General features: G+C 39.5%; 2 protein-coding genes across 9 annotated transcripts in view; one reads left to right on the top strand and one right to left on the bottom strand.

Annotated features, from left to right (window-relative positions):
- The window catches only part of HAUS1 (HAUS augmin like complex subunit 1), a 44,431-nt gene extending 29,066 nt beyond the window's left edge, over positions 1–15,365 (bottom strand). For 5 of the 8 annotated variants that reach the window (XR_002084366.2, XR_002084365.2, XR_008422273.1 and 2 more), the window contains exons 1-8: positions 15,246–15,365; positions 10,912–11,086; positions 6,114–6,249; positions 4,357–4,491; positions 2,997–3,120; positions 2,530–2,595; positions 1,265–1,336; positions 978–1,025 (exon numbers count right to left, since the gene is read on the bottom strand). Coding sequence is in view for 5 of the 8 variants with exons in the window: in XM_019464156.2 (XP_019319701.2) it covers positions 978–1,025; positions 1,265–1,336; positions 2,530–2,595; positions 2,997–3,120; positions 4,357–4,491; positions 6,114–6,249; positions 10,912–11,086; positions 15,246–15,344 (855 nt within the window). In the remaining 3 variants the exon portion in view is untranslated. Of the gene's footprint in view, positions 1–977; positions 1,026–1,264; positions 1,337–2,529; positions 2,596–2,996; positions 3,121–4,356; positions 4,492–6,113; positions 6,250–10,911; positions 11,087–11,285; positions 11,386–11,872; positions 11,994–15,245 lie in introns of those variants that run through there. The other 3 variants (XM_053902659.1, XM_053902661.1, XM_053902662.1) reach the window with 3 other exon arrangements.
- Positions 15,366–15,578: 213 nt separating this feature from the next.
- On the top strand, positions 15,579–24,796 carry ATP5F1A (ATP synthase F1 subunit alpha). Its single transcript, XM_019464155.2, has 12 exons — positions 15,579–15,714; positions 17,359–17,437; positions 18,778–18,947; positions 20,619–20,792; positions 20,880–21,046; positions 21,233–21,381; positions 21,840–21,991; positions 22,096–22,320; positions 23,067–23,174; positions 23,298–23,442; positions 24,285–24,435; positions 24,573–24,796. The coding sequence occupies exons 1-12, from the start codon at positions 15,655–15,657 to the stop codon at positions 24,652–24,654; spliced, it is 1,662 nt and encodes a 553-aa protein (XP_019319700.1). The 5' UTR covers positions 15,579–15,654; the 3' UTR covers positions 24,655–24,796.
- The last annotated feature ends 1,571 nt before the right edge of the window (positions 24,797–26,367 follow it).

Below are 26,367 nucleotides of genomic sequence, written 5' to 3'. Positions count from 1 at the left end.
GTGTATCAGTGTAAAGACACATGAACACATTTTTCTGACCTCTGCTGCTTGACCAATGCAATTCCTCAACATCTCTCACGTCACCTCTTTTCTTCTCTCGTTGACACTTTCTCATTACTTCTCACCTGGTCTACATACACCAACCGTTTCTGCAGTTTTCTTTCTCCTTCTTCTAATCCACCCTATATACTGATTCCAGAATAATCTTCCTAAAAACTAGCCTAATCAAAAAGCATAGCTCTGATCACATTTCATTTCTCTTTAGCTTAGAAAGTTAAGAAACACACAGCAATGTTCAGTGGTCCCAAACAGCCTCCAAGTTCAACTCCCTTTATATTTAAGGTCCTTTATATCATAAACCAATTGACCTTCTTTAGTCCTATTGTCCACTGCATACCCCTAAACAGCTGGGCCGCATCACTTGTCAAAGCTTGGAAAAGTCCTCCGTTTTCCAGCTCATACACCTTTGTTAATTCATTTGCTTAGAATATTCTGTCTTGGGACACCTGGGTGGCTTAACTGGTTAAGCATCCGAGTCTTGATTTAAACTCGGGTCACAAACTCATGGTTTGTGAGACTGAGCCCCGGGTCGCTGTTAGCACAGAGCCTGCTTGGGATTCTCTCTCTCCCTCTTTCTGCCCCTCCCCTGCTTGCTCTGTCTGTCTCTCTCAAAAAAAACAAATAAACTTAAAAAAAAAAAAAAGAATATTCTGTCTTGCAACCCCCCTTTTCCAATTAGGAAAATCTATGCGAAAATGTAAAAGACATAAAAGGTCACTATATATTTTTTATGCAAAGAAACACATACACATATCCAAAAAAGTATTAAAAAACGCATGGTAATGACGCACAACAGCTTTGAGACCGTGGTTTACCTTGGAATAGGAAGGAAAGAAGGGTGGAAGGAGCTGTAGCCATATCAGTGTTTTTTCCTTTATTTTTAAAAAATAGGAAGGAAAAAAACTGGAACTACTTACTAGTTCCCGCTTTGCTTCTTCAATTTTCACCTGAGCAAGCGACGGATTCTTTTAAAGAAAAATAAAACAAGGAAAGATTATGTTGCTTCAACTAGGACTCAAGGAGAAAAAGTGCAACAATCTTTTTCAAAAGGCAAAACACCTTACAGAGTGTATCCAGTGCACACACAACACTGAAACTCAGCGGAGACTTGAAAGCCTTAAACATGAACCCAGTATTTTCATGATCAGTTAGTACCCCCGGGGAAAGTTGGCGACGACTTTTTTTAATTCATAAAAATAATTACCGGCATTAAATCTAAATAGGACTCCAATTTTTTCTTCAAAGGTATTGTCTGTCGTTTTAGTTCTGCCAATTTCTGGGGGTGGAAAAAGATCCAAGAGTCACAGAGTGATAGAGATATTCATAATGCAACTAAATATTGCTCATTTCTGAAATAAAACATAATAAAGCGTTAACATTAAGATATTTTAAATAATATATCAAATTGTATCAATGTGTTAAATGAGGTTCAAAGATATAGGAATAACAAACTCACTTCCAATGGAAACAATCCTTATTAGATGCTTAAAATAGAAAAGTTATACTCCCATTTATTAAGAATTGGATCTAAATGGGGCACCTGCTGGCTCTGTTGGTAAAGCATGCAACTATTGATCTCAGGGTTTAAGTTTGAAACCTACAATGGGTGTAGAGATTACTTAAAATCTTTAAAGGGGCACCTGGGTGGCTTAGTTGGTTAAGCGCCTGACTCTTGATTTTGGCTCAGATTATGATCTCACGGTTCCTGAGTTCAAGGCCCATGTCAGGCTCTGTGCTGACAGCATGGAGCCTGCTTGGGATTCTTTCTCTTTCTTTTTCTGCCCCTCCCCTGCTCTCTTGCTCTCTCTCTCAAAATAAGTATTTTAAAAATTAAAAAGAAATGAAAAAGAAACAAAATCTTAAAAAAAAAAGACTAGGATCTAAATATGCTGTCTAGGAAGACAGAACAATGTGATCAAGAGGAATCAGAATGTAAGGGAACAATTAGAATCTCAAATACATACTTATGAATTGTCAACTTTAGATTCCCAAATCAAAGTATAAAAAAATCTTAAGAATAAATAAGTAATAATAAAATAAAACAAAGCCCCGTCTTTCTTCCTCTTCCTATCAAAATACATGAAACACTTACACAACCTAAAAACCTAGAATTGCATCCTATATGAGTTTTGGGGCCTGCATTTTTACTGTACATGGAAAGAGAAGAAGAGGACCTACATGGTTAGCACATAATCCCTCAATAAATGTATTTTATAAATAAATCAATAATATATAACGGACTCTAGCAAAGAGTTTCTGGCATATAGTAGTAAATAAAGGAAACCAAACAAATGTGAGGATAGATACAGCTAACCACGTAATAAAGGTATAAATACTAGTGAACATAAAGTACAGAGGTAAAGAAAAACAGGTCAATAGTGAATAAAGCTCTCTAAAAAGAAGCAAATGAAAAGGCAGATTGTGTGCTAAGATTCTAAAGAAAGCTAAATTGGGTTAAAATAGGCTCACCTCTGAGAGCGCTACGAGGGACTGGTGAGACAGAGAAGCATCCATGCCTCTGGTGGAAAGTTGCTCCTATAATTACAAAAAAAGGGAGTTTAGTGAAAAAAAGTATTTTCAAAGTGACCATCATGACATATTTTCATCATATAACACAGTAAAGAGAAGCTACAAATCATAGATGAAAGACCACATGCATCTAAGCAGTTCTATGCTGCATGTGGGTCATTTCAAACAGTCACAGATTTGTGACAAGGTGGGTTCAGCGCTAAGAGTTGGGGCCCCCGGGCTTGGGGGCCTGGCTGCCTGTGTTTGAATCTGGATCCACTGCTAAGCAGCTACGTGACCTTGGGTAAGTGACCTATCTTCTCTGTAGTTCCCTTATCTGTAAAAAAGTAAGCATATGTCTAGTTGTGAGGATGAAGGTCGACAAGAAGTCTGAAAAGAACTAAATATATTCAGTCCTTTGTACAAACCTCTGCAGCTCTGATTCCAAATCTGAACTCCTCCGACTTTGCTTTTAGGAAATCCATGTTCTGAAGACGATGGTCAACTTTGGCCCTTTCCGTAGACAGATGCAACTCTGCCTTCTTTAGATCCCTTTAAAAAGTAGAGTTGAACCCATGGGGGAGGGGAAGGAAAAAAAAAAAAAGAGGTTAGAGTGGAAGAGAGCCAAAGCATAAGAGACTCTTAAAAACTGAGAACAAACTGAGGGTTGATGGGGGGTGGGAGGGAGGGGAGGGTGGGTGATGGGTATTGAGGAGGGCACCTTTTGGGATGAGCACTGGGTGTTGTATGGAAACCAATTTGACAATAAACTTCATATATTGAAAAAGAAAAGTAGAGTTGAAAACATTTTCTTCTCCTCAGTGGAATTATTATTAAAAAAATACTCTGGATTAGCCAAAAGTAGACAACATACTTGCTACTTTCTACTACAGATTTTATATCCCGGACTAGCTACGGTTTATTCTCCCAGGTCATTCTCCACTCCATGTTGCCACCTGGGATTTTTCTCATGGAATACTAAGTAATTTTAAGATTAATCTATGCCAATTATTCTTGGAGAAAGTGAACCTGCTATTTAAAAAAGTGATTTAATATATCCTAAAGCAATTTGAATTATGGAAGTCTCAAAGCCTTCTTTCCTAAATGTGACATGATACAGTGCCTTGCATATACATACTTAATATTTGTTAAATAAATTTACACACCACCAAATTACTTGTGCATATCCACACTCCTGATCTATAGCATCTAATCTCTGGGGCAACCAAATATAATGTGACTTTAGGTTGCACCATGGCTTATAAGTTAAAAAGAAAAATTCACATACATTTTCAAAATTATAAAACCCAGGCTATTTAATTATTTTTAATTTTTTTCTTTCATGTTTATTTATTTTTGAGAGAGAGACAGACAGACAGAGTGTGAGAGGGGGAGGGGCAGAGAGAGAGAGGGAAACACAGACTTTGAAGCAGGCTCCAGGCTCCAAGCTGTCAGCACAGAGCCCAATGTGGGGCTCGAACTCACAAACCGTGAGATTGTGACCTGAGCTGAAGATGGACACTTAAATGACTGAGCCACCCAGGCGCCCCAAACCCCAGGCTATTTATAAAAGAGAAAAAATGGTAAGAAAAAGTATGAAGTAAAAGGTGAAAGTCTGTACCCAATCCCTACTTCCACCCAAGTCATTTTTTACTTAGAAAACCATGTATGGACTCCAGTTTCTAATGTGTTGTTTTAAATCCCGTCTACTGTCAAAACTAAATCTGACACTGTCCTGTTACTGCCTGTATAACAAACATCATCACTACTTTCAACTCAGTTACTTACTCTCGTAGACATTTTTCCAACACTAAAGTTGCAGTTAGATTTTTTTCAAGTTTTGCCAATTCAAGCTTGATTTCTTCATTTTTGGATTTGGTACGGAAAAGATCAGACGTCAAATCATTCACTGCGGGGATAAAACTAAAAAAAGGATCTGGTCACGTAAATGGACATTAAGGACAATAATGATAATTATTCCTCATTTCTAACAATGATTTTGTCTTAATGTGGATTCTTCTGTAATCATGCTCTATGCATTTTTTTAATAATTAAAAAAAATTTTAACGTTTATTCATTTTTGAGAGTGCGTACACGCGACTGGGGGAGGGGCGCAGAGAGACAGAGAGAGAGAGAGAGAGAGAGAGAGAGAGAGAGAGAGAGAATCCAAAGCCTGCTCGACGCTGTCAGCACAAAGCCTGACATGGGGCTCAAGCTCATGAACTATGAGATCATGACCTGAGCTGAAGTCAGACACTCAACTGACTGAGCCATCCAGGCGCTCCTCTCTGTATTTTTTTATATGCTGTTCCCATTTCCTGGAAAGCTCTTCTTCAGGTAAATTTCAATTCGTCTTTTAAAATTCAAATAAGATTCACTCCGGTTCTGGAACTCACTACCCCTTTCTCTGTACTACTAATCAACAGGTTGTACATTCTTATACTGTTAAAGGTGTCACTCTATGCTATAGTTTTACATACCCATCTCCCCTATTTGACTGTGAGCAGAGACTGTCCTTGCTGCCAATTATTATCCTATTCATCTCTGCTTCCTCAGAGCAGAGCTATATGCCTAGCGTATAACCGGTATTTGGTGTCTGCTGAATTGACTGAATTCAAGTTTAGGTTTCTTATGTTCTTATACCTGAAACACTACTTCATGAGAATATATATAAATTCCAAGTTTTATATGGGCAATTAAGTAGAATAGCTATACAGTTCTCGGATTGTAAGTTATAGTGGTAGTCCTAGCTGAGATACGGCCACCAACGGTAATCACGTGGACTTGGGGGTCAGGCTGGGTTTGAATCCCAAATCTGCCATTTACCAGCTTGGAGAAGTTATTTAATACACCTCTCCTGAGCTTTAGTTTCCTCTTAGGGTTGCTAGAAAGAATAATGTCATTACATAAGTGGAATACCTGTCACAAAGAATAAAGGTCCGTAATCTACTCTACCCAGTAGGGCAGGGACATGACCAAAATTCACTATGCTTAATAAGATAATTTAGATTTTTTTTTAACATTTATTTATTTTTGAGACAGAGAGAGACAGAGCATGAACGGGGGAGGGTCAGAGAGAGGGAGACACAGAATCTGAAACAGGCTCCAGGCTCTGAGCCGTCAGCACAGAGCCCGACGTGGGGCTCGAACTCACGGACCATGAGATCATGACCTGAGCCGAAGTCGGCCGCTTAACCGACTGAGCCACCCAGGTGCCCCTGAATAAGATAATTTAGGCTACTGCTTTTCTTATTGTTTACGGGGAATAATGTAAGTGTTACCTAATTTCTTTCCAAACAAATGTGAGAAGCAACCTTCACAAACCTAATCCTGAAAGAAGAAAACACTAAAATTTAAACAATGCCAGGTTTATCTGAATTAAATACATACATTTACTAGCAATGATAAGAAGGAATTAAGTAAATTCAGTGTTTTGGGATTTATTGTTAATTTCCTATATAGAATTACCCAGTGAAACAAAAAGTCCTTAGTTGAGACCTTACAGTACCTATGATTACAGAAATGAAAACTGTCACAAGAATTACCTAGCTAGTGAGGAATCCTTTGTTTCAAGGGCCACTGCACTGTCAACCAAAGCATTCAGGTACCTAGAACCAGCGCCAGACAGATTGGCAGGGGAAAAATTCACACTTTCCATGAGAAGGTCTTGAAGGTGCTTGGCTGAAAAGATATAAGAGTTCTATGGTGACTAAGATGTTTGTTTTACTTTAATTTTTAACAGCTTTAATGACAACTTATCATATACCATATAACCCACTCACCTAAAGTATACAACTCAATAGCTTTTAGTATATTCACAGAGTTGTATACCCATCAATACAATCAATTTTAGAACATTTTCATCACCCCAAAAAGAAACCCCACCATTTCTTAGTCATCCTATTCCAATTCCCCAACCCATGAAGCCCTAGCAACCACTAATCTACATTCTGTCTTTTCTCATTTCGTATTTGGGTATATACCTAGGAGTGGAACTGGTGGGTCATATGGTAACTATGTTTTAACCATTTGAGGAATTGCCAGACTGTTTTCCAAAGGGACTGTATGATTTTACATTCCCACCAGAAGTGTATGAGGATTTCAATTTCTCCGTATCTTTACCAACAAGTTTTTTTTTGTTTGTTTGTTTTACCAACAGTTGTTATTATTTGTCTTTTTTTTTTTTGCATAGTGGTCATTCACAGAACTTAATAAATGGTTACTCAAGACCCGAATATTTTTATTTTTGATTATAGCCCTCCTTATAGGTGTGAAAAGGAATTGTGGTTTTCATTTGCATTTCCCTGATGGCTAATAATGCTGGCTTAATGGTCATTTTTATATTTTCTTGGGAGAGATGTATATTCACATCCCTTTCCCATTTTTAATTGGGTAATATGTCTTTTTATTATTGAGTTGTAAGAGTTCTTTATATGTTGTAGATACAGGTCCCTTATCAGATATGATTTATAAATGTTTTCTCCCATTCTGTAGGTTGTTTTCTTCACTTATTTGATGGTGTCCTTTGAGAACAAAAGTTTTAATTTTGATGATGTACAATTTATCTACTCTTTCTTTTGTTGTTTGTGTTTAGGGACTCATAGCTACAAAACCATTGCCAAATTCAAGGTCATAAAGATATACACCAATGCTGTCTTCAGAGTTTTAGGTTTAGCTCTTACATTTAGGTTTTTCATTTATTTTGAGTTAATTCTTACATATGGTATGAGGCAGGATCCAACCTCATTCTTGTACATGTGGATATCCAGTTAGCCCAGCACTGGTCATTGAAAAGGCTATTTTTTTCCTCCACTGAATTGTCTTGTTACCCTTGTCAAAAAATCAAGAGACCAGGGGTGCCTGTCTGGCTTACTTGATGGAGCACGTGACTCTTGATCTTGGGGTTGTGAGTCTGAGAGCCATGTTGGGTGTAGAAATTACTTAAAAATAAAATATTAAAAAAAAAAAAATCAATAGACCAGGAGTTAAGGCTTCCAGCCTACCAGTGCAAAGAGCTCTGCATACCTGCTGTCCAGTCAAAGTGGTGAAAATTGTAAACAAACAAACAAACAAAGACACCCAACCATGTAAAAACACAAACACAAAAACAAAACCAGAACTAAAACACAATGATTTAAAGCCTCTGGAAATGGTCCTAAGAACAAACAGCAAATGAAGAAACATCTATTCAAGAAAATCTATGACAATTCAGTAAGGAAGGTGAGTTTGTGATATGTAAACCAAAACCACTCTCTCCCTCTCTCTCCCAGTTCAGGGAGGCAGAGACTCCACTCCAGACTGTTGTAGTCAAGAACACAGGGATCCCTCTGCCCCCAGCTCCCAGCCAGAGGGCTTTGTTTCCGGGAGGAATAGGACTTCAGTGTTTCTCATCCTGCCACCAGCTCTCTGTTGCTGAGACTAAGTCCTAGATGAATGTGGATGAGAGGTGTGGGCTCCCCCACCCAGCCACTGTTCTTAGTATCAAGCTCTACCGTGGGTGAGCATCTACCATGCTGAGAATACCAGGGTCCTGAGGGCCCTTGCACCAGCTCATGAGGTGGTGACTTCAGACCAGGAAAGTCAAGTCAAGAGGACCTAAGTCTGCTGTACTCCCCCGTCCACCCAGCACTCAGCATCTACACTAGGGTGTCACTTGGAGAAAAGCTTGCTATTGTCTCTACCCTCACCTCCAGATCACTGGCTCAGAGATTTTTGTGCAGAGGAAGAAGCAAGCCATAGAAGAGATAATGCCCAGTATCTTCCCAAAGGAACTGATTTCATTTGCAACAGAGCCTGGAGAAGTCCAAGCCTAAGGAGACTCTCGAAAACAATGGAAGTTATAGTAAAAAGCAATTGGGAGAAGAGTCAAACTGCGGGCTAGTTAGTTTACATGGGAGAACCAGAAAATAAGACATCTAGGAGGGGCCATCCTTGGGTCACAACAAATATCAAACACTGCCCTGTAAAACTACTCCTTTAAGGGTGCCAGAATTTGATTGAATTAGCTTGTAGAACAATTTATGTCCCACAGCATTGCTGAAAACAATAATCAGCTGTCAATTACCAGAATTTTACACCTGGATGTGGTCTATGAAAGAGAGTAAGACAGTCCCCAAAACCACTGACATCCCAGAGTGACTGTGGGAATACTTAAGTCTGTGCCTCCCTGAGGAGCAACATCAGAGGCTTAACACCATCAGGGGTAAATAGACTTCATTAAAAGCAGTCAGTCACTAAGTAAATAAGAAAACAACAATGAAAACAAGCTCTGGGGCAGTGGGGGTGTTGGGAGACTAGTACTCAGAGTTGCTACATTACCTAAAATGTCCAGTTTCCAACAAAAAATATACAGGCATGCAAAACGACAAAGCATGACCCATAGTAAAATGTAAGCAAAAGAAACTGCCTGTCAGAATGACCAGATATTGGATTTGTCAGAAAAAGACTTCAAAACAGCCATAATAAATATGTTCACAGTACTAAAGGAAACCACGATTAAAGAAGTAACAAAAGGTATAAGGACAATGTTGTATCAGATAGAGACTATCAAAAAGAGATAGAAATTATAAATGGAAATTCTAGAGTTGAAGAGTACAATAACTAAAATGAAAAGTTCACTAGAGAAAACAAACAATAGATTTGAAGTAGCAGAATAAATAATAAGTGAACTTGAAGATAAAGTGATAAGAGATTATGGAAGCTGAAGAACAGAGAGGAAAAGAGTGGGCACACTTGGGTGGCTCAGTTGGTTGAGTGTCTAACTCCTGATTTCAGCTCAGGTCATGATCCCAGGGTTGTGGGATCGAGCCCCACATCGGGCTCCTTGCTGAGCTATGGAGCTCTCTCTCTCTCTCTCTCTCTCTCCCCTTCTATCCTGCTTGTGTGCTCTCTCTCTCTAAAATAAAAAATTTTTTTTAAAGTGAAAAATAAAAGAGCCTCAGAAAAATGAGGAACAACATTAGGCACATCAACATATGTACAATGGTCATACAGAAGAGAAAAAGCAGAAAAAATAGTCAAAGAAATAATGCCTGAAAAGTTCCCATATTTATTGAAAAACAATAATTTACACATTCAAGGAATAACTCAACAAATCCAAGTAGGATAAATGCAGAGAGCTCCACAAACATACATATCAAAGTAAAAATGTTGAAGTAAAAGATAAGGAGACAATCTTGAGACAATCTTGTTCTCACAGCAAAAGAAAAAGGACGTGTTATTTACAAGGAAACCCCAATAAGATTAACAGTTGACTTCTTGGCAGAAACAGTGGAGGCCAGAAAGCAATGGGACAACATAGTGGAAAGTGTTCTAAAAGAAAATCTGTCAACAGAGAATCCTACATCTAGCAAAACTATCTTTCAAAAATGAATGCAAATAAAGACTCCCAGATAGACAAAAACTGAGAGAATTGGTTGCCAGCAGTCTTGACTTATAAGAAATACTAAAGGAAGTTCTGCAGGCTAAAAGCAAGTGACCCCAAACAATAATTCAAATGCACACGAAAACAACAATGAACACCAGGAAAGGTGGCCAGGGAATTATAAAGAGTATAAATGCATATTTTTTTCTCCTGATTTAAAAAGCAATTGTATAACATAATATGCATACAAAGTACTGCTGGGTCATAGAAATGTAATATATATTCTAAAAGCAGTACACCAAAACAAAAAGTCAATTTTGCTGTATGTTAACTTTTAAAAGAAAGCAGGAAAAAAGCCCACACATAGAATTACAATATAAATTGCACTACACTCAAAACATGGAATGTAACACATGCCACACATGTAAGTTAGTTAAATACAGGGCAATTGCAAGTCTCAATTCTTTCCTCTTTTGTATATTCTGACCATAGATAGACTTTTATCAATTGTTTTTTAATGTGTGGTTAGTATTATAAAAACAACAGGTTTCCCAAATACACTCTTTCAAGCTACACAGGCGTAGCATACATACTAATAGTGTGACTTGTGCAAGTCTCATAGTTCATGGCTGCCACCTCAGATGTCCCAATGGCTCACTGTAACTAAATCATGGAGACGGGGAAACAGATCAAAAAGATATGTAAGTGAAAAACCACAGGCATCTTGTATGTCAGGCTACGTTTAGATTCATGTTTTAGGGGTTACTGTTGTGCTATCAGAGTACCAATTGAATTTATATTATAATGAAATTTATTGCTTATTAAGTTGCTGTAACAGAATGGGAGGCAAATCTGGGTAAAATAAAGAAGCAAAACTAACAAGCAGTCTACCTTAAATTAAAGCTTGTATACTTTAACGTTATATATAAAATGTAGTCATCTCGAGTTATTACCTCATTCAAAACTCTTACTAATCTCACCTTCTGATTCATATTCGCTTGCTTTCTGTTTCAAGTCCTCTATCACCAGGCAGACATCCCTGTCCCGGACTCTGTTGCGTTCTGAAAGGTGATGTAAAATCTCCGTGGTCCGAGGATTCACCTCATATTGCGGAATGGGGTGATCTCCAAATATTTTTTTCAACCACGCAGCAACCTAACCATTAAAAGAAAAGCAAAGATTATAAACCTTGTTTATTGTAAAAGCATGAAGCAAATATTCGAAAGAAGTGATCAGAAGCAAAGAAAACGTGTTGTAGAAATGTTCTATTTATTTTACATTATAATTTGTCTTTACGGAGAGAGATACTAGACGTCAGGAGACAGAAGTGAGCAAGCACAAATAAAAAAATTACCATAAAACAATCCATATTTTCCTAAAGCTACAAAGCTGTATACGCTAATAATGTGCATCACTCGGATCATTTTAAAGCTCAATATGAAGGTGTTCAAGCTTTCTTATACGTGAAAAGTCTGAAAAAAAAAAAAAAAAGAGTTGCCCCCAACAACACACCAAAAGCCCCGCTGTTCTGGGAGGCACCTAGAGTTGGGATGCAGGCCCGAGGAATCAGGTCAGGTGTGAAAATCCTACTAGGAAGCAGCGGTGAACGGGGAAGCTTGGCTGTAAGGTGGGTCTGGATTTGGAAGTCCCACTCCAGTCTGCTGAGAGGGATCTCCTACCAGGGGACTCTTCAACCGCTGTCCAAGCCCGAGTCCCAGCAAGGAGAGGCCCGGGGAAGGAAGGGAAACGCCCTTTCTGGGGGGTGGGGGGGGTGTAAGCGGAGTCGGGCTCCCAGATCGCCAAGGAGGACTAAAGACCAATCCGCGGAGCAAGGGGAGGACAAAAGTAAAAATGGTGCGCCCAGGAGATGCGCGGGCGAGGAGTGTGTCGGCAAAGACGCCGTTTCCAGGAGGCCGCAAAGCCCGGCTCCCGCCCCATCACCTGCGCCTCTTTCTCTTCCTGTGCTTCCATAGCCGCCGTTCCCTCAACTTCTCGAGAAGCTCCTCACGAGAGAAGTGCCGAGCCCGCTCGGAAGGCCCCGCCCATACACCGTTGGTCCCGCCCCTTCTGGGCCAAGGGTTTTTGGGAGTTGTGGTTTCTTACTAGGACTCTGGGCCTCTGAGTCCTTGGGCCAGGCTGGTGGAAGACTCCAGCACCGGAGCCTCTCTTCACTTGCTGCTTCTACGCTCTCTCCGCTCTCCGTGGTATCATTTCCTGGGTGAGAAGTACACCTGTCTAGAACCAGCCTGTTTTTTCTTTCTTATATTTTTATTTCTGACTTGAATCATTTGTCTTTAAAAAACAAACAAACAAACAAACCTGCAACTTGTTTTTCCGATAACTGATATTTGTTTCTTCCACACGGAGTGCATTAAGTTAAATGTTTTATTTTTACCTGAGCAATATGAGCCGCAGCAATCTTTATCTTATCCCTTAGTTTTCACTCCCAAAGAGCTATCTGTGCTGGAGGCTATTTTAAAACAGTTGCCAGCTGGGGCGCCTGTGTGGCTCAGTCGGTTGAACTTCAGACTCGATTTCAGCTCAGGTCATAATCCCAGGGTGGTGGGATGAGCCCCCACCTTGGGCTCTGCACTGAGTATGGAGCCTGCTTGGGATTCTCTGTCTCCCCCAACCCCCTCTCTTCCCCTCTCTGTCTCTGTCCCTCCCCCACTCATGCAATCTCGTCCTCTTTCAAAATAACATTTATTTTTTAAAAAGGAACATAATTTGCCTTAAAAAATAAAACAGTCGGGGCGCCTGGGTGACTCAGTCGGTGAAGCGTCCGACTTCGGCTCAAGTCATGATCTCACAGACCGTGTGTTAAAGCCCTGCTCAGAGCCTGGAGCCTGCTTTGGATTTTCCTCTCTCTCTGCCCCTCCCCTGCTTATGCTCTGTCTCTCTCTGTGTCTCAAAAATAAATAAAAACATTTAAAAAAATAAAAAATAAAACAGTTGACAGGAGCCAACTTCTGACATTGTTGCTGCTGCTCAGCCATTCTTCCATTCATTTCTTGCCTTCCCTAAAATTCTCCATCCAGTAGTTAACACGAAGAGAGGTTCTCTATATTTACACAGCAATATATGGTTTTCTATGTGTTTTATTTCAGTTTAATTCTTTTTTTTTAATTTTCTTTTTTAATGTTCATTTAATTTCAAGAGAGATAGAGCGTGAGTAGGGGAGGGGCAGAGAAAAAGGTAGACACAAATTCTGAAGCAGGCTCCAGGCTCTGAGCTGTCAGCAAAGAGTCCAATGCAGGGCTCAAAACCATGAACCATGAGATCATGACCTGAGCCAAAGTTAGACACTTAGCCAACTGAGCCACTCAGGCATGCCTTTAGTTTCATTTTTACAAGTAGCTGGTAAAAATAGATGAACAAATTTTACCTATTTTCATGTTAAAACACACACACACACACACACACACACACACACACACACACGGATTAAATGAATTGACCAAGATTAGGTAGTAGAAGGTAGAATCTGACCATAATGTTCTGGTTCCGATTGAGTGTTTATCTTTGAAGGCTAGTTAGACCACACTGTTGCCTGCAACCTCCTGTAATATACTGTTACACCAGGAAAGGTAGACCGTGTACTCGACTGCCTGATATATGTGGTTTAAGACCAAATTGTGGAGTAGTCTTACCACTAAATATCTTTCTTCTAAGTCATGTGCATATTTAAAATGACGAAACCTTTCTTTTCAAAGGAATTTTATTAACTAGTGAATACTATATTGTATGGCTTGTTTATTCTTTTTGTTTTACTCAAATATATCTCTGCTCAGTAACCAAATATCTGGTAAGATGGTACAGCCCCTGAATGGGAAAAAGTTATCTTTATGCCCTTTGTCCACTTTCATCACTACAAATTTCACAAAATAACCCTCCAACTTTGTTGTTTTTACAAACCATTTTTTTTTTCTGTTAGCCTACTATTACCCATGAGGAGAAGGATGCTCACCTTGAAAATAGAGTAGAATTTTAGGGAAAGGGATTGCTGACCGTACATTTACAAGCCATCTTTTAGGAAATGACCCTTTCAACCCAGATATGCATATGCCCTACCCAAATTAAGGTTTTAGGTGTAAACCAGGATTTGGCGAATGAAGCTGAAAGATGCTTCTCAGAACACTTACAAGTGAAGGTAATATTAATAGTTTTACTATCACAAAATACCCCATATCTTACCCCCCCCCAATTCTGTACATATCACAAAAAAATCTCAATAAAAATTCTGTATGTGTATGTGTGGGGATAGTTCTGCCCCAATCTTTTTTTTTTTTTTTTTTATGTTTGTTTTGAAAAAGAGAGAAATAGAGAAAGTCCAAATAAGCTAGAGCAGAGTGAGAGGAGAGACTCCCAAACAGGCTCCTCACTGTCAGCACAGAGCTGGATTCCATTAACCATGAGATCATGACCTGAGCCAAAGTCAGACACTCAACGGACTGAGTCACTTAAGTGACAGGGCACCCCAGGAGCCCCAGTTCTGTCCCATATTTATATATATATATTATAAATTATGTATATAATATATAATATAGTAATATATGTTATATATATATCTATATGTATCTAGTGTTTTATAAATAATTATAAATAATTAGTGTTTATTTTTGAGAGAGAGACAGAGCACCAGCTGGGGAGGGGCAGAAAGGGAGACACAAATTTGAAGCAGGCTCCAGGCTCCCAGATGTCAGCATGGAGCTGACACCGGGCTAGAACCCACGAACTATGAGATCATGACCTGAGATCATCACTTGAGCCAAAGTCAGATGCTTAACCCACTGAGCCCCTCAGGCACCCCTGCCCCAATCTTAATGTGTAGATATAGAAAAGGTTTTTTCTTCATTTCCATTGTATTCTAAATTTAAAAGCATAGTCCCTGCTGTCATGAAACTAGTTGCTGGTAGAGGAAACCTTGACTTCTGGTCCAGTCTGTGGTGGGACTTCTGATTCTGGTCCACTCTCAGTAGAATTGGCAACCACTCTTCTTGAATTGTGTTTGTTACCATTAAAAAATTGTTCTAATATACAGTATTCATTTAGGTAGAATCTAAAAGAACTGCGATTTTCCAATTTGAGCGCGTACTGGATCACCTAGAATGGTGTGGGTGCCTGTCAAAAATTAAGATTCCTCCAAATTTTCGATTTTAAGAGGGTCTGGGGTGGGGCCAGCGATCTTCGCATTCACCAGTTCGGCAAGCCCAGGGTGATAATTGTTTACTGTTGCTACAGCACCAAGGCTTTAATAGCTGTAGTCTCGGACATCCCCCCCTCCCCCCCGCCCCACCATTCAACCTCCTGTCACCTTCAAACCAGCCGCGCCAGGTACAGGGTGACGTCTACACCGTCTCCCTATCGGAACCGGGCCTGAGCGCCGCATCATAGCAGGTTCCGCTACCCACATGGTCGCCAGGGGCAACCATAAGGTCGACTCAGTAGGCCAAAATAAATGTATAACGAATGCCTGGGCCGAAGCTGGCCAAGGTCTAATCACTCATTTTTAAGTTTAAATCTAAAAATAATATTTAAAAAAAGCAACTCCACCCCCAGTCCTCCTCTAAAAGGCAGATTCGCGTCCGGAGGTGAACACGAGGGGCGGTACTTCCGGGTCAGGTGGACCGGCTGCCTTGACCTTCCTTGCGGCTCAGCCATTTTGTCCCAGTCAGTCCGGAGGCTGCGGCTGCAGAGGAACCACCCTAAAGAGAGCAACAAAGATGCTGTCCGTGCGCGTCGCCGCGGCCGTGGCCCGCGCCCTGCCTAGGCGGGCCGGGCTGGTGAGTGCGGGCAACCGGCGGGAGGGAGGTGGGCCGGCAGGTGGCTGGTGGTGTGCTGACTCGAGAGCTCTTTCTGCAAGGAGGGTGAGGGGCTGGCGGGCGCCGCCATCTTGCACTGTTGGCTGCTCGGGCTGCGCAGGGAGGAGGCACAAGGGCCTGTTGCTAGCCATCCGTGCGGGACGGTGCAGAGCGGTGCGGGGGAGGTGCTGACCTCGATGCTGTCCAGAGATGGGGTCTCGGGGAGGGTTCCCGACTTCAGCTGAGTACTGCCCGAGAGGGGCCTTGGGTGAAGGTCAGTGTTGGAGCTCTAGCTCCGATGCCTGCTCTGAAACGGCGAGGCTTGTCTCCGCTGATTATTCGGGGCTGTGCCACTGAAGGTCAGAGCACTGTTGCTATGTCTCGTTGAAGCGGTTTAAGGAAGCCTGACATTGTATGAAGGTCAGCGGGCCCCGGCATTTCACCTCTGCCCGGAGGTCGGTTCAGGGGAAAGCAATAAATGAAGGTGCCTTTCTGAATACTTCAATAGGCGATCTCTTAGTGCTGAATATTGAAACAGTAGCGAAACACAGCGCAAATGTGCATTTCATGTGGCAGATACCGTGACAGCAGTGATAGCAGCGAATCCTAAATTGCCTCAGGTAGAAAGACTGCTTTGTGTTCTGGTACTTTGACATGTTTTAAGATTTCGTCCTTGAGGAATCGTTAGACAGTGATTGAGAACTCAGGTAAGATAGAACATAGGTTAGAAAATGCCTGTGAAGGTCAGTGCTCTCCCTTCATTACTTATCGCCCTTGAAGTTAAGGCTTACATTTACTTATTTTTTCCATGTTAAACATAATCTCAGTTTCAGAGGTGAAATAAACATATTTTGTTGTCATAATGGAACTGGCATCAAAGAGCATTTTTAACGGATTTCATCTGGTCCTAGAGAAAGTAGTAGATTTAGAATTGCCAGTGACCAAATTTAGGGCATTACAACTTGAAGGAGAAGGAGGGGGTCCAGATTGCTATAGGCTTTGTCAAAGGCAGGGAAAAAAGAGTAGACAGCCATACTTAGTTTCTAATCAAACTCTAACATTTACAACTCAATTTTTGTTTGTTGGTTGGTTTTTTTTTTAAGTAAAATAGGATATGTTATTGACATTTGCCCCTTTTGGAAAGCAATTTATCTTACTGAGAATTTTCACAATTCAACTGAAATATATCTAAAGATGAAATAATAGTAACTGGTGCCTTTAAAGGAAAAGATAATTTAGTAACTGTTGCTTTTAAAAATAGGCCATTACTATTTTTTTAAAAGTAGGCTCCATGCCCAATTTGGGACTTGAATTCATGACCCTGAGATTAAGAATCACATGCTTAACCGAGTCAGCCAGATGCCCCTAGACTGCATGACTGCATTTTTAAAATTTGCTTTTTATAGAGTACTTCTAGCATTGCCAGGAGCTGCATAATAGATTTTCTCATATATCAAAAGCTACTTTGTTATATGATTAATAGTCTTCCAATTTTAAGCAAAATATTTTGATATAATTAATATTTTCACTGATAACGTGATCAGAGTAAGCCCACATTTGTTTAAGCTTGCCAGTTTTATAGAAGCTTTTATTTTAATAATATCTTAAAAAATGTTTATGTGCTAGGTCTCCAAGAATGCTTTGGGATCATCCTTCATTGCTGCAAGGAACCTCCATGCCTCTAACACACGTCTTCAGAAGACTGGTAAGTCAGTATTTCTAAGCGTACATACCCCACAGTTACTGTCTTGTCAATAAGTGAAAAAATAAGTTACATAGGTAACACAACTGTTGGGGTTTTTTATTTTCATCTGTTAATTTTTTCTTTCAAATTTAGTTACCACAAATCCCAGATTCTTAGCCCATAATGTGCCATTTAGCCCTGTCTTGGTAGGTTTTCTTGTTCTAGTGAAATATTTTATCATGTTACTAGCTCTTTCCTCTTTTTTGTTTTCTTTTTTCATTTATTTAAAAAAATATTTTAGAGAGAGCATGTGTAGGAGCAGGGGAGAGGGGCAGAGAGAGAGAGAATCTTAAGCAGGCCCCATACTCAGTGCAGAGCCTGCTGCGGTGCTCAGTCCCACGGCCCTGGGATCATGACTTCAGCTGAAAACAAGAGTCCCAATGCTCAACTGACTGAGCCACCCAGGCACCCCTACAACTTTTTTTTTCTCTCTGATACAATATCCCTTGGGTGGAAACAGAAAGTACACATATCAGGTGCTGGGCATCCTTTCTGAACTATGAAAGATTTCTTTTTCTTCTCCAAAAAAAAATTAGAAAAAAGTAAGCAGTTTTTACCTTTGTTTTTTGACGGTGATAGCTGCTAATCTACATGTGGCAATCTATAAATTTACACATTGCAAATAGGATAGAGAAGTAGGGAGGTGAGCATAGGAAGATGCTGTAGGTTAGGGAATTCCTTTGGAGATGTGATTGGAGCTTTTGAACTAAAAATTAAGTAAGTGAATCCATAGGGGCACCTGGGTGGCTCAGTAGGTTAAACATTTGACTTTGGCTCAGGTCATGATCTCACAGTTCGTGAGTTCAACCACATGTTGGGCTCTGTGCTGACAGCTCAGAGCCTGGAGCCTGCTTCGGATTCTGTGTTTCCCTCTCTCTGCCCCTCTCCAGCTTGCTCGCTCGCTCGCTCTCTCAAAAATAAATAAACATTAAAAAAAAAAGTGAATCTGTAAATCTCCCACATGCTAAGATGAAGAATAGTATTTGCATGTTTTTAAAAAGAAAGATATTTATACTTTGTTAACAGTTGCTTTTAAAAAATAGATTGTATTTTTAAACTTCCTATAGAGTTTAGCCAAAAAGTCTGGTTTCAACATAGATACAGATTCTTAATCACTTGGATTTGTTTTTATAGTAATGGTAGGTACTAAGCTTTTTCGAATAGAGCCAAGTATATTATATTACATCTTAGAGTAATTTTATTATTGTGATTACGAAACTGTAGTTTTTACATTGTTGAGGAAGTGGGTTTTAAAATCTTGAGACCAGGCTATTTTTGCAATGGAATTTTCCTCTCAATAGGCACTGCCGAAGTGTCCTCTATCCTTGAAGAACGAATTCTTGGAGCTGATACCTCTGTTGACCTTGAGGAGACCGGGCGTGTCCTAAGCATTGGTGATGGTATTGCCCGTGTACATGGGCTGAGAAATGTTCAGGCAGAAGAAATGGTGGAGTTTTCTTCAGGTTTAAAGGTAAATTATAAAATGAGATTTTGGTGGTTTAGGATTGGTCTCTGAGTTATTCATTAGTAATTCAGAGATTGTGCTAGTGTTTTTTTGTTTAACTTTAAATCTCAACTTGTTCACTGTTTTAGTGATTATCATAGGTTGTGAAAAGGATAAACTTAAGGGTTTTAGTTACCAAAGTTTTTACTCTAAGGATTGATGTATATATCAGTTGTAGCCACTAGTGCTAAAATATATAATTGAGTAAACGTTCATCTGGATCCTAAGAATGGTATACTCTTTGCAGCCGTTAACATCATCTTATACAAAAGCATCAGATAACTTTAAATTCATTTCTGGTGGAAAGTTGAAAGGCATTGAGTTTGTATTTCTAGTAAGAGTAGATGTATTATTGTTGAGGTAGGGTAGTGTAGTTATCAGAAGCTCTCTGATAGAAATCTACTTTCCATTAGGTTGAACCTAGTTGTTTTCTGAGGAAAGCAGAGTGTGATATGGGTGGACCAGGGGGAGTAGGATTACCCACACATGGGAGAAGACAGTCTTGGTCCTCTGGGTAGTGTCCAGTGTGGAAAAAGAGCCTTGATGTGGAAGAATAATTACAAAGCCAAAAGTTTTATCCAGGGTGTTAGACTTTGGCTAAAAATGTAATCTCCCATATCTTCAGTGTATGTGTATTACATAGTTTTGAAAGTTGAGGCGAAATTAATGAACTCTGAGTTTCTGTTTAGCTTTTAAGATCTAAGAGTTTAGTAATGCCTAATAGAACTTTCTGCAATGATGGAAATACTGTGTCTTTGCTGTAAATGTAGTAACTGTTAACATACGTGAGGCTGTTGAGAGTGTAAAATGTGGAGTTTCTCACAGAGAGTAGGTGATGTATAGAGATGTGTTAGAAAAGTAAGTTTCTCTGACTTTGTAAGATGGTGTTAATTCAAATTTTAAATAGCCACATGTGATTAGTGACTGCTGTATTGAACATCTTAAGATTTAGATTAAAGATTTTGTACATCCAGTGGTATTCCATGATATTCCTCTGTATTTGTTCCAAGTACTTCTACAAAGCTTTCATTACTGACCAGACTCTGTTCCTGGAATAACCTTTTTCCTTAGTAATGATCAGGGACCTAAAAATCTTACCATTTTGAAAAAAGGTTATAATGAGGAGAGATGACCCATCATTGTTACATTATGGCATTTTGTTCTTGTTTGAGTAGCTTTTAATTTCACTGTCTACTAACCTGATGAGTTCTCAGTAGGTAATTCTTTAAATTGTGTATGGAACTTCTCACAGATAAAAAGATGTAAATTAACTGTGTCTTAAAATTTCAGGTTGATGATTTTATTTCATGCTGATCACCCAGTTCAAAAGCCATAGACAAAAGAAATGTAGTGAAATAAGCTTAACCTGTTGAGGTTTGTTTTTTTTTTGTTTTTTTTTTGTTTTTTTTTTTGCTTCTTTTAGTTCTTTGAGGATGTGATAAAGGAGCATGTTAGGCTTATCATAACGCAGTTTTGACCAAAGAAGGGTGTTGGAAAAATACTTGGGTAAACCAGATCTAAAGGACAAGACTTTTTTTTTTTTTTTTTTTTTACCAGGCATTTTCATAATATGTAGTGTTAATGTATGGGAAACAAGTACTAAAGTTTTGTTGGTGTTTGGTTGTGTGTTTTGTGTAGGGTATGTCTCTGAACTTGGAACCTGACAATGTTGGTGTTGTCGTGTTTGGCAATGATAAACTGATTAAAGAAGGAGATATTGTGAAGAGAACAGGAGCCATTGTGGATGTTCCAGTTGGTGAGGAGCTGTTGGGCCGTGTCGTAGATGCCCTTGGTAATGCCATTGATGGAAAGGTACGTTTAACGTTTATTAGATGTGATTGTAGCCTCTAACAGACATCAAAACTGATTGTTCTGGGGACACTTTTTATTGTTTACCAGGGTCCAATTGGTTCCAAGACCCGTAGGCGAGTTGGCCTGAAAGCCCCTGGGATCATTCCTCGAATTTCTGTGCGTGAGCCAATGCAGACTGGCATTAAGGCTGTGGATAGCTTGGTGCCAATTGGTCGTGGTCAGCGTGAGCTGATTATTGGTGACCGTCAGACTGGGTAAAGCTTGTTAAAAGTTCTAACTAAAATATGCTTGTGGAAAGATTACTTTTCAGGCTTGGAATGGTAAATGCTTTGGATATAATAGGGAGCATGGAATGCGATGAGCATTAGTAGTAGTACTTTTAAGTTGAGAAAACTTTTGAAGTATTTACTAAGATTCATGTTTACTTTCCCTTTTTAAAGCAAAACCTCAATTGCTATTGACACAATCATTAACCAGAAACGTTTCAACGATGGAACTGATGAAAAGAAGAAGCTATACTGTATCTACGTTGCTATTGGTCAGAAGAGGTCCACTGTTGCCCAGTTGGTGAAGAGACTTACAGATGCAGGTATTAAAGAACTTTAGTCCTGGGGCCAGTCCAACTGGCTGGCTCAGTTAGTTGGTAGAGCATGTAACTGTTGATCTCAGGGTTGTGAGTTTGAGCCCCACGTTGGAGGTAGAGTTTGCTTATAAGAAAAGAAGTTGTTCAGTCTTGTTATTGTTTGGTGGGAGTCCTATTGTTGCTAATCTTAGGGTAGCTTCTACTGAATGAAGACTGGTTTTAATTACTCCCTAATGAAATGAAATTTCTCATGTAATTCAATAAGTAAAAACAAGTGAAAATAGTGTAAAACAATGATACATCTTAAGGTTTTTGTCAGTTTCTTTAAAGTAGGTGCCATTTAGAAGTTCTGGCTAATCTGACTTTGATAGATGACTTAGTGAAGCACTGAATTCTTATTTTAGTAGTCTCTAAAATCAAAACGTTAATAATCTTGTAAAACTGAAAATTTATCTTCTTCCCAGATGCCATGAAGTACACCATCGTGGTTTCAGCTACTGCTTCTGATGCTGCTCCGCTTCAGTACCTGGCTCCTTATTCTGGCTGTTCTATGGGAGAGTATTTTCGGGATAATGGCAAACATGCTCTGATCATCTATGACGACTTATCCAAACAGGTCAGAGTATATATATTTTTAGAATCTGCGTGTTTGCACCACAATGGAAGGTGACAAATTTAGCTTTTAATAACTAAACTTCGTAACCCTTTTCTATACTCTAGGCTGTTGCTTATCGTCAGATGTCTCTGCTGCTCCGCCGACCCCCTGGTCGTGAGGCCTATCCTGGTGATGTGTTCTACCTACACTCCCGTCTGCTAGAAAGAGCGGCAAAAATGAACGATTCTTTTGGCGGTGGCTCCTTGACTGCTTTACCAGTCATAGAAACACAAGCTGGTGATGTGTCTGCTTACATTCCAACAAATGTCATTTCCATCACTGATGGACAGGTATTTTATGCTTAAATAAATGTAAAAGCTTTGGATGACTTCAAGGCATTGGTTGAGGCTGTGTTTATGAACCGATCTGTTAAATGCCTTTTACTTTTTATTGTGGACAATTTCAAATATATAGAAAAGTAAGGAGAAGGGTATAATGAACCCCACATCTCTCTCACCCATTTCAATTCGTGGTATAGTGGACCTCATTTTTGCTTCATTTATAGCCACTACTATTTTCCGTGTTAGGTAGTTTTGAAGCAAATCTCAGAGGTCCTATCACTTTATCTGCATATATTTTAATATAAATTCATAATCTGTTTTTTTTCATCTCACATCTTTTAATCTTACCAACAGAATATGTAGTTTGATATGGGCTGTGAAAGATTGGAGGGACTCTTTACTATGAGAAGAAGACAACATTCTTCTTTGGAGATGTTGGGTTTCAGTTTTTAAAAAAAAAAATTTTTTTTTTTAATGTTTTTATTTATTTTTGAGACAGAGACAGAGCATGAGCAGGGGAGGGGCAGAGAGAGAGGGAGACACAGAATCCGAAGCAAGCTCCAGGCTCTGAGCTGTCAGCATAGAGCCCGACGCGGGGCTCCAACTCATGGACTATGAGATCATGACCTGAGCCGAAGTCGGACGCTCAACTGACTGAGCCACCCGGGTGCCCCGGGTTTCAGTGTTTTGACTTAACTTTGAAAATACTTGATTTCTTTAAGCTCATTATCATGTGCATTCTCTGTATGATGTAGATCTTCTTGGAAACAGAATTGTTCTACAAAGGTATCCGCCCTGCCATTAACGTTGGTTTGTCTGTGTCCCGTGTCGGATCTGCTGCTCAAACCAGGGCCATGAAGCAGGTAATTTGCATCACTTTGTCAAGGAGATGGGGTGTCTTTAGTTTAAAATCACAATGTATTTATTCTTTGTCAATGAAGTTAAGTATTTTTGTATTTCATGACTTAACCATTTCTGTATTTCAGGTGGCAGGTACCATGAAGCTGGAATTGGCTCAGTATCGTGAGGTTGCTGCTTTTGCCCAGTTCGGTTCTGACCTTGATGCTGCCACACAACAACTCTTGAGCCGTGGCGTGCGATTGACTGAGTTGCTGAAGCAAGGACAGTATTGTGAGTTGTTCTTTTATGTCATCAAGTTCCTACCTTGTGTTAGGGCCTGGGAATATCACACAGCTCCCTACGTAAGCTACGATACATACTGTTACCTTTCATTAAAGATGGAGTGTTTTGAATTTTTTTTTTTTTAACGTTTATTTATTTTTGAGAAGAGGGAGACAGCATGAGCGGGGGAGGAGAGAGAAAGAGGGAGACACAGAATCTGAAACAGGCTCCAGGCTCTGAGCTGTCAGCACAGAGCCTGACGCGGGGCTTGAACTCATGGACCATGAGATCATGACCTGAGCTGAAGTCAGATGCTTAACTGACTGAGCCACCCAGGTGCCCCAAGATGGAGTGTTTTGAATGTGATCGATGCCTGTTAACACTTGTATTGCAGGTATTGTCATTATTTGAAGGAAAACTTATTAAAATATACTTACTACTTTTGAGAGTTAAAATCTATCAGATCCCTTCCTCTGCCCCTTTCCGTGTTGGCTTTGAGAGAATGGAATTGGGCAGATTTAAAAGAATGTTAGTATGTGTTTACCTTGCTATAAAATGTCAGCAACTTATTTATGTCTCAAACAGTATAAATACTGCCAGATGATAAACCGTGCTTATGGAATATGCCCAAAGATAACACTTCAAGGCTTGCAAATATAAGGAAAAAAGTTTTTCCTGGGGACAGAAGTGGGAAAGAGTATTAATGTGGGGTTTCTCATAGAGAATGTGAGAGCAGGTGATATGGAGGAGACATATTCATAATTGGAAGAAAAGGTAAGTTTCTCTGACTTCGTTAATATGGCATTTATTTATTTGAGCAACTCACTTGGCATTGTTTTGTTTGTTTTCAGCTCCCATGGCTATTGAAGAACAAGTGGCTGTTATTTATGCTGGTGTGAGAGGGTATCTTGATAAATTGGAGCCTAGCAAGATCACAAAGTTTGAGCATGCTTTCTTGGCTCATGTTATCAGCCAGCACCAAGCTCTGTTGGGCAACATCAGGTATTAACACAATCGGTAGCCTCTTTTGTATAATTTTTAAGATACAAAGTCTTGATAAAATTCTTTTGAATTTTGTAGTTAGTCATTGAATTTTTGTTTAGGTCTGAACTGATGAACTGTTTTTCATTTCCAAATAGGACTGATGGAAAGATCTCAGAACAGTCAGATGCAAAGCTGAAAGAGATTGTGACAAATTTCTTGGCTGGATTTGAAGCTTAAATTCCCTGTGGATTCACATCAAATACCAGTTTGGTTTTGTCATTGTTTATTCTAGTAATCAGTTCCATTTGTAAAAGGATTACTGTCATACTCCAGATGTACAGAAATTACGTTAAAAATAAAGGTTCCGTATTGCTTGGTGGTTTTCTGTAGTTTGAACGATTCTTTTAAAAGAACTGAAATTAATTAGAGGAATTGGTAAGCATGCTTTAGCTAATTTACTTGAATGTTATTCAAATTAGCAGGCCTAGATTATTCAAGACTGATCTCTTTGCAAGATTCTAGAGTGCTTTGTGATTGATTAAAGAAGAATTCATAAACTAGGTAACTGGATATGTAGTAGAGTTCACATTTGGTAATGTTGAAGAGCCTCGCTGGCTTGTCTGCCAAGAAGACTGATCTATATAAAGATGTACTGTAGGCAAGAAAAGAACAGGACAACTAAAATTCTCAAGGAAATAAAACTGGTAAGTGAGGTCTGAAAGATTGGGACAAAGATTGAGAAAGAACATATTAATGAATAGAGTTAGCATTTGTTAATATCTTCTCATTGTTAATTTAACATATCTTTTATAGGCAGTGGTTTATATAACCAAGTTGGTCAGTTTTTATGGTATTTTTGGTCTTATTTAAGAAATTATTACCTTACAGTCTACAAAGATAATTATATATTTTACTAAGAGTTTTAAAGATTTACTTTTGTTATCTAAGAGCTTAGTCTACTTACTAGAGTTCTTCAGAGAAATACAGCAATTAGGATGTGTATAGAAAGATTGTAGGGGCTGGCAAGTTTGAAAGGGCAGGTGGATAGGGCTGGAGACTCCGGGAAGAGTTGTGTTTAGAAGTAGAATTCCTTCTTCGTGGACCTCAGGTTCTCTAAAGGCCTTCCAACTGGATGAGACCCATCCATGTTGTGGAAAGTAAGCTTTTTTTTTTTTTTTCCCTAAAGTAATCTTTATTCAGAGTATTTCAGATGTTAATCATGTCTAAAAAATACTTCCACCGCAATTAGACTGGTTTGACCATAAACTAAATACCATAGCTTAGCCAAGTTGACACAGAAGATTGACTGTCATTGTTGCACCTGGCTGGCTCAAGTTGGTAAAGCATGAGATCTCAGGGTTGTGAGTTCAGTCTCCACATTAGGTATAGAGCTTACTTAAATAAATTAAAACGGGTTCCTGGGTGGCTCAGTCGGTTAAATGTCCAAATCTTGATTTTGGCTCAGGTCATGATCTGATCTCAGGGTGAGTTTGAGCCCTGTAACCAGGCTCTGTGCTGGCAGTAAGGAGACTGCTTGGGATTCTCTCTCCTTGCTCTCTGCCCCTCCCCTGTGCTCTTTCTAAATAAATAATAAACATTTTAAAAAGGTAGGAATGCAAGCTGGTGCAGCCACTCTGGAAAACAGTGTGGAGGTTCCTCAAAAAACTAAAAATAGAGCTACCCTACAACCCAGCAATTGCACTACTAGGCATTTATCCAAGGGAGACAGGTGTGCTGTTTCGAAGGGGCACATGCACCCCAATGTTTATAGCAGCACTACCAACAATAGTCAAAGTATGGAAAGAGCCCAAATGTCCATCGTTGGATGAGTGGATAAAGATGTGGTGTGTGTGTGTGTGTGTATACACACACATATGTGTACACACACACATATATACATACATATACATGTACACAATGGAGTATTACTTGACAATCAAAAAGAATGAA

This window comes from Panthera pardus, unplaced genomic scaffold, assembly GCF_024362965.1.
Source record: "Panthera pardus isolate Hobbes unplaced genomic scaffold, ASM2436296v1 HiC_scaffold_15, whole genome shotgun sequence".
Taxonomy (NCBI): domain Eukaryota; kingdom Metazoa; phylum Chordata; class Mammalia; order Carnivora; family Felidae; genus Panthera; species Panthera pardus.
Note: the sequence above shows the minus strand (reverse complement) of the source record. Positions and strands in the feature narration are given on the sequence as shown.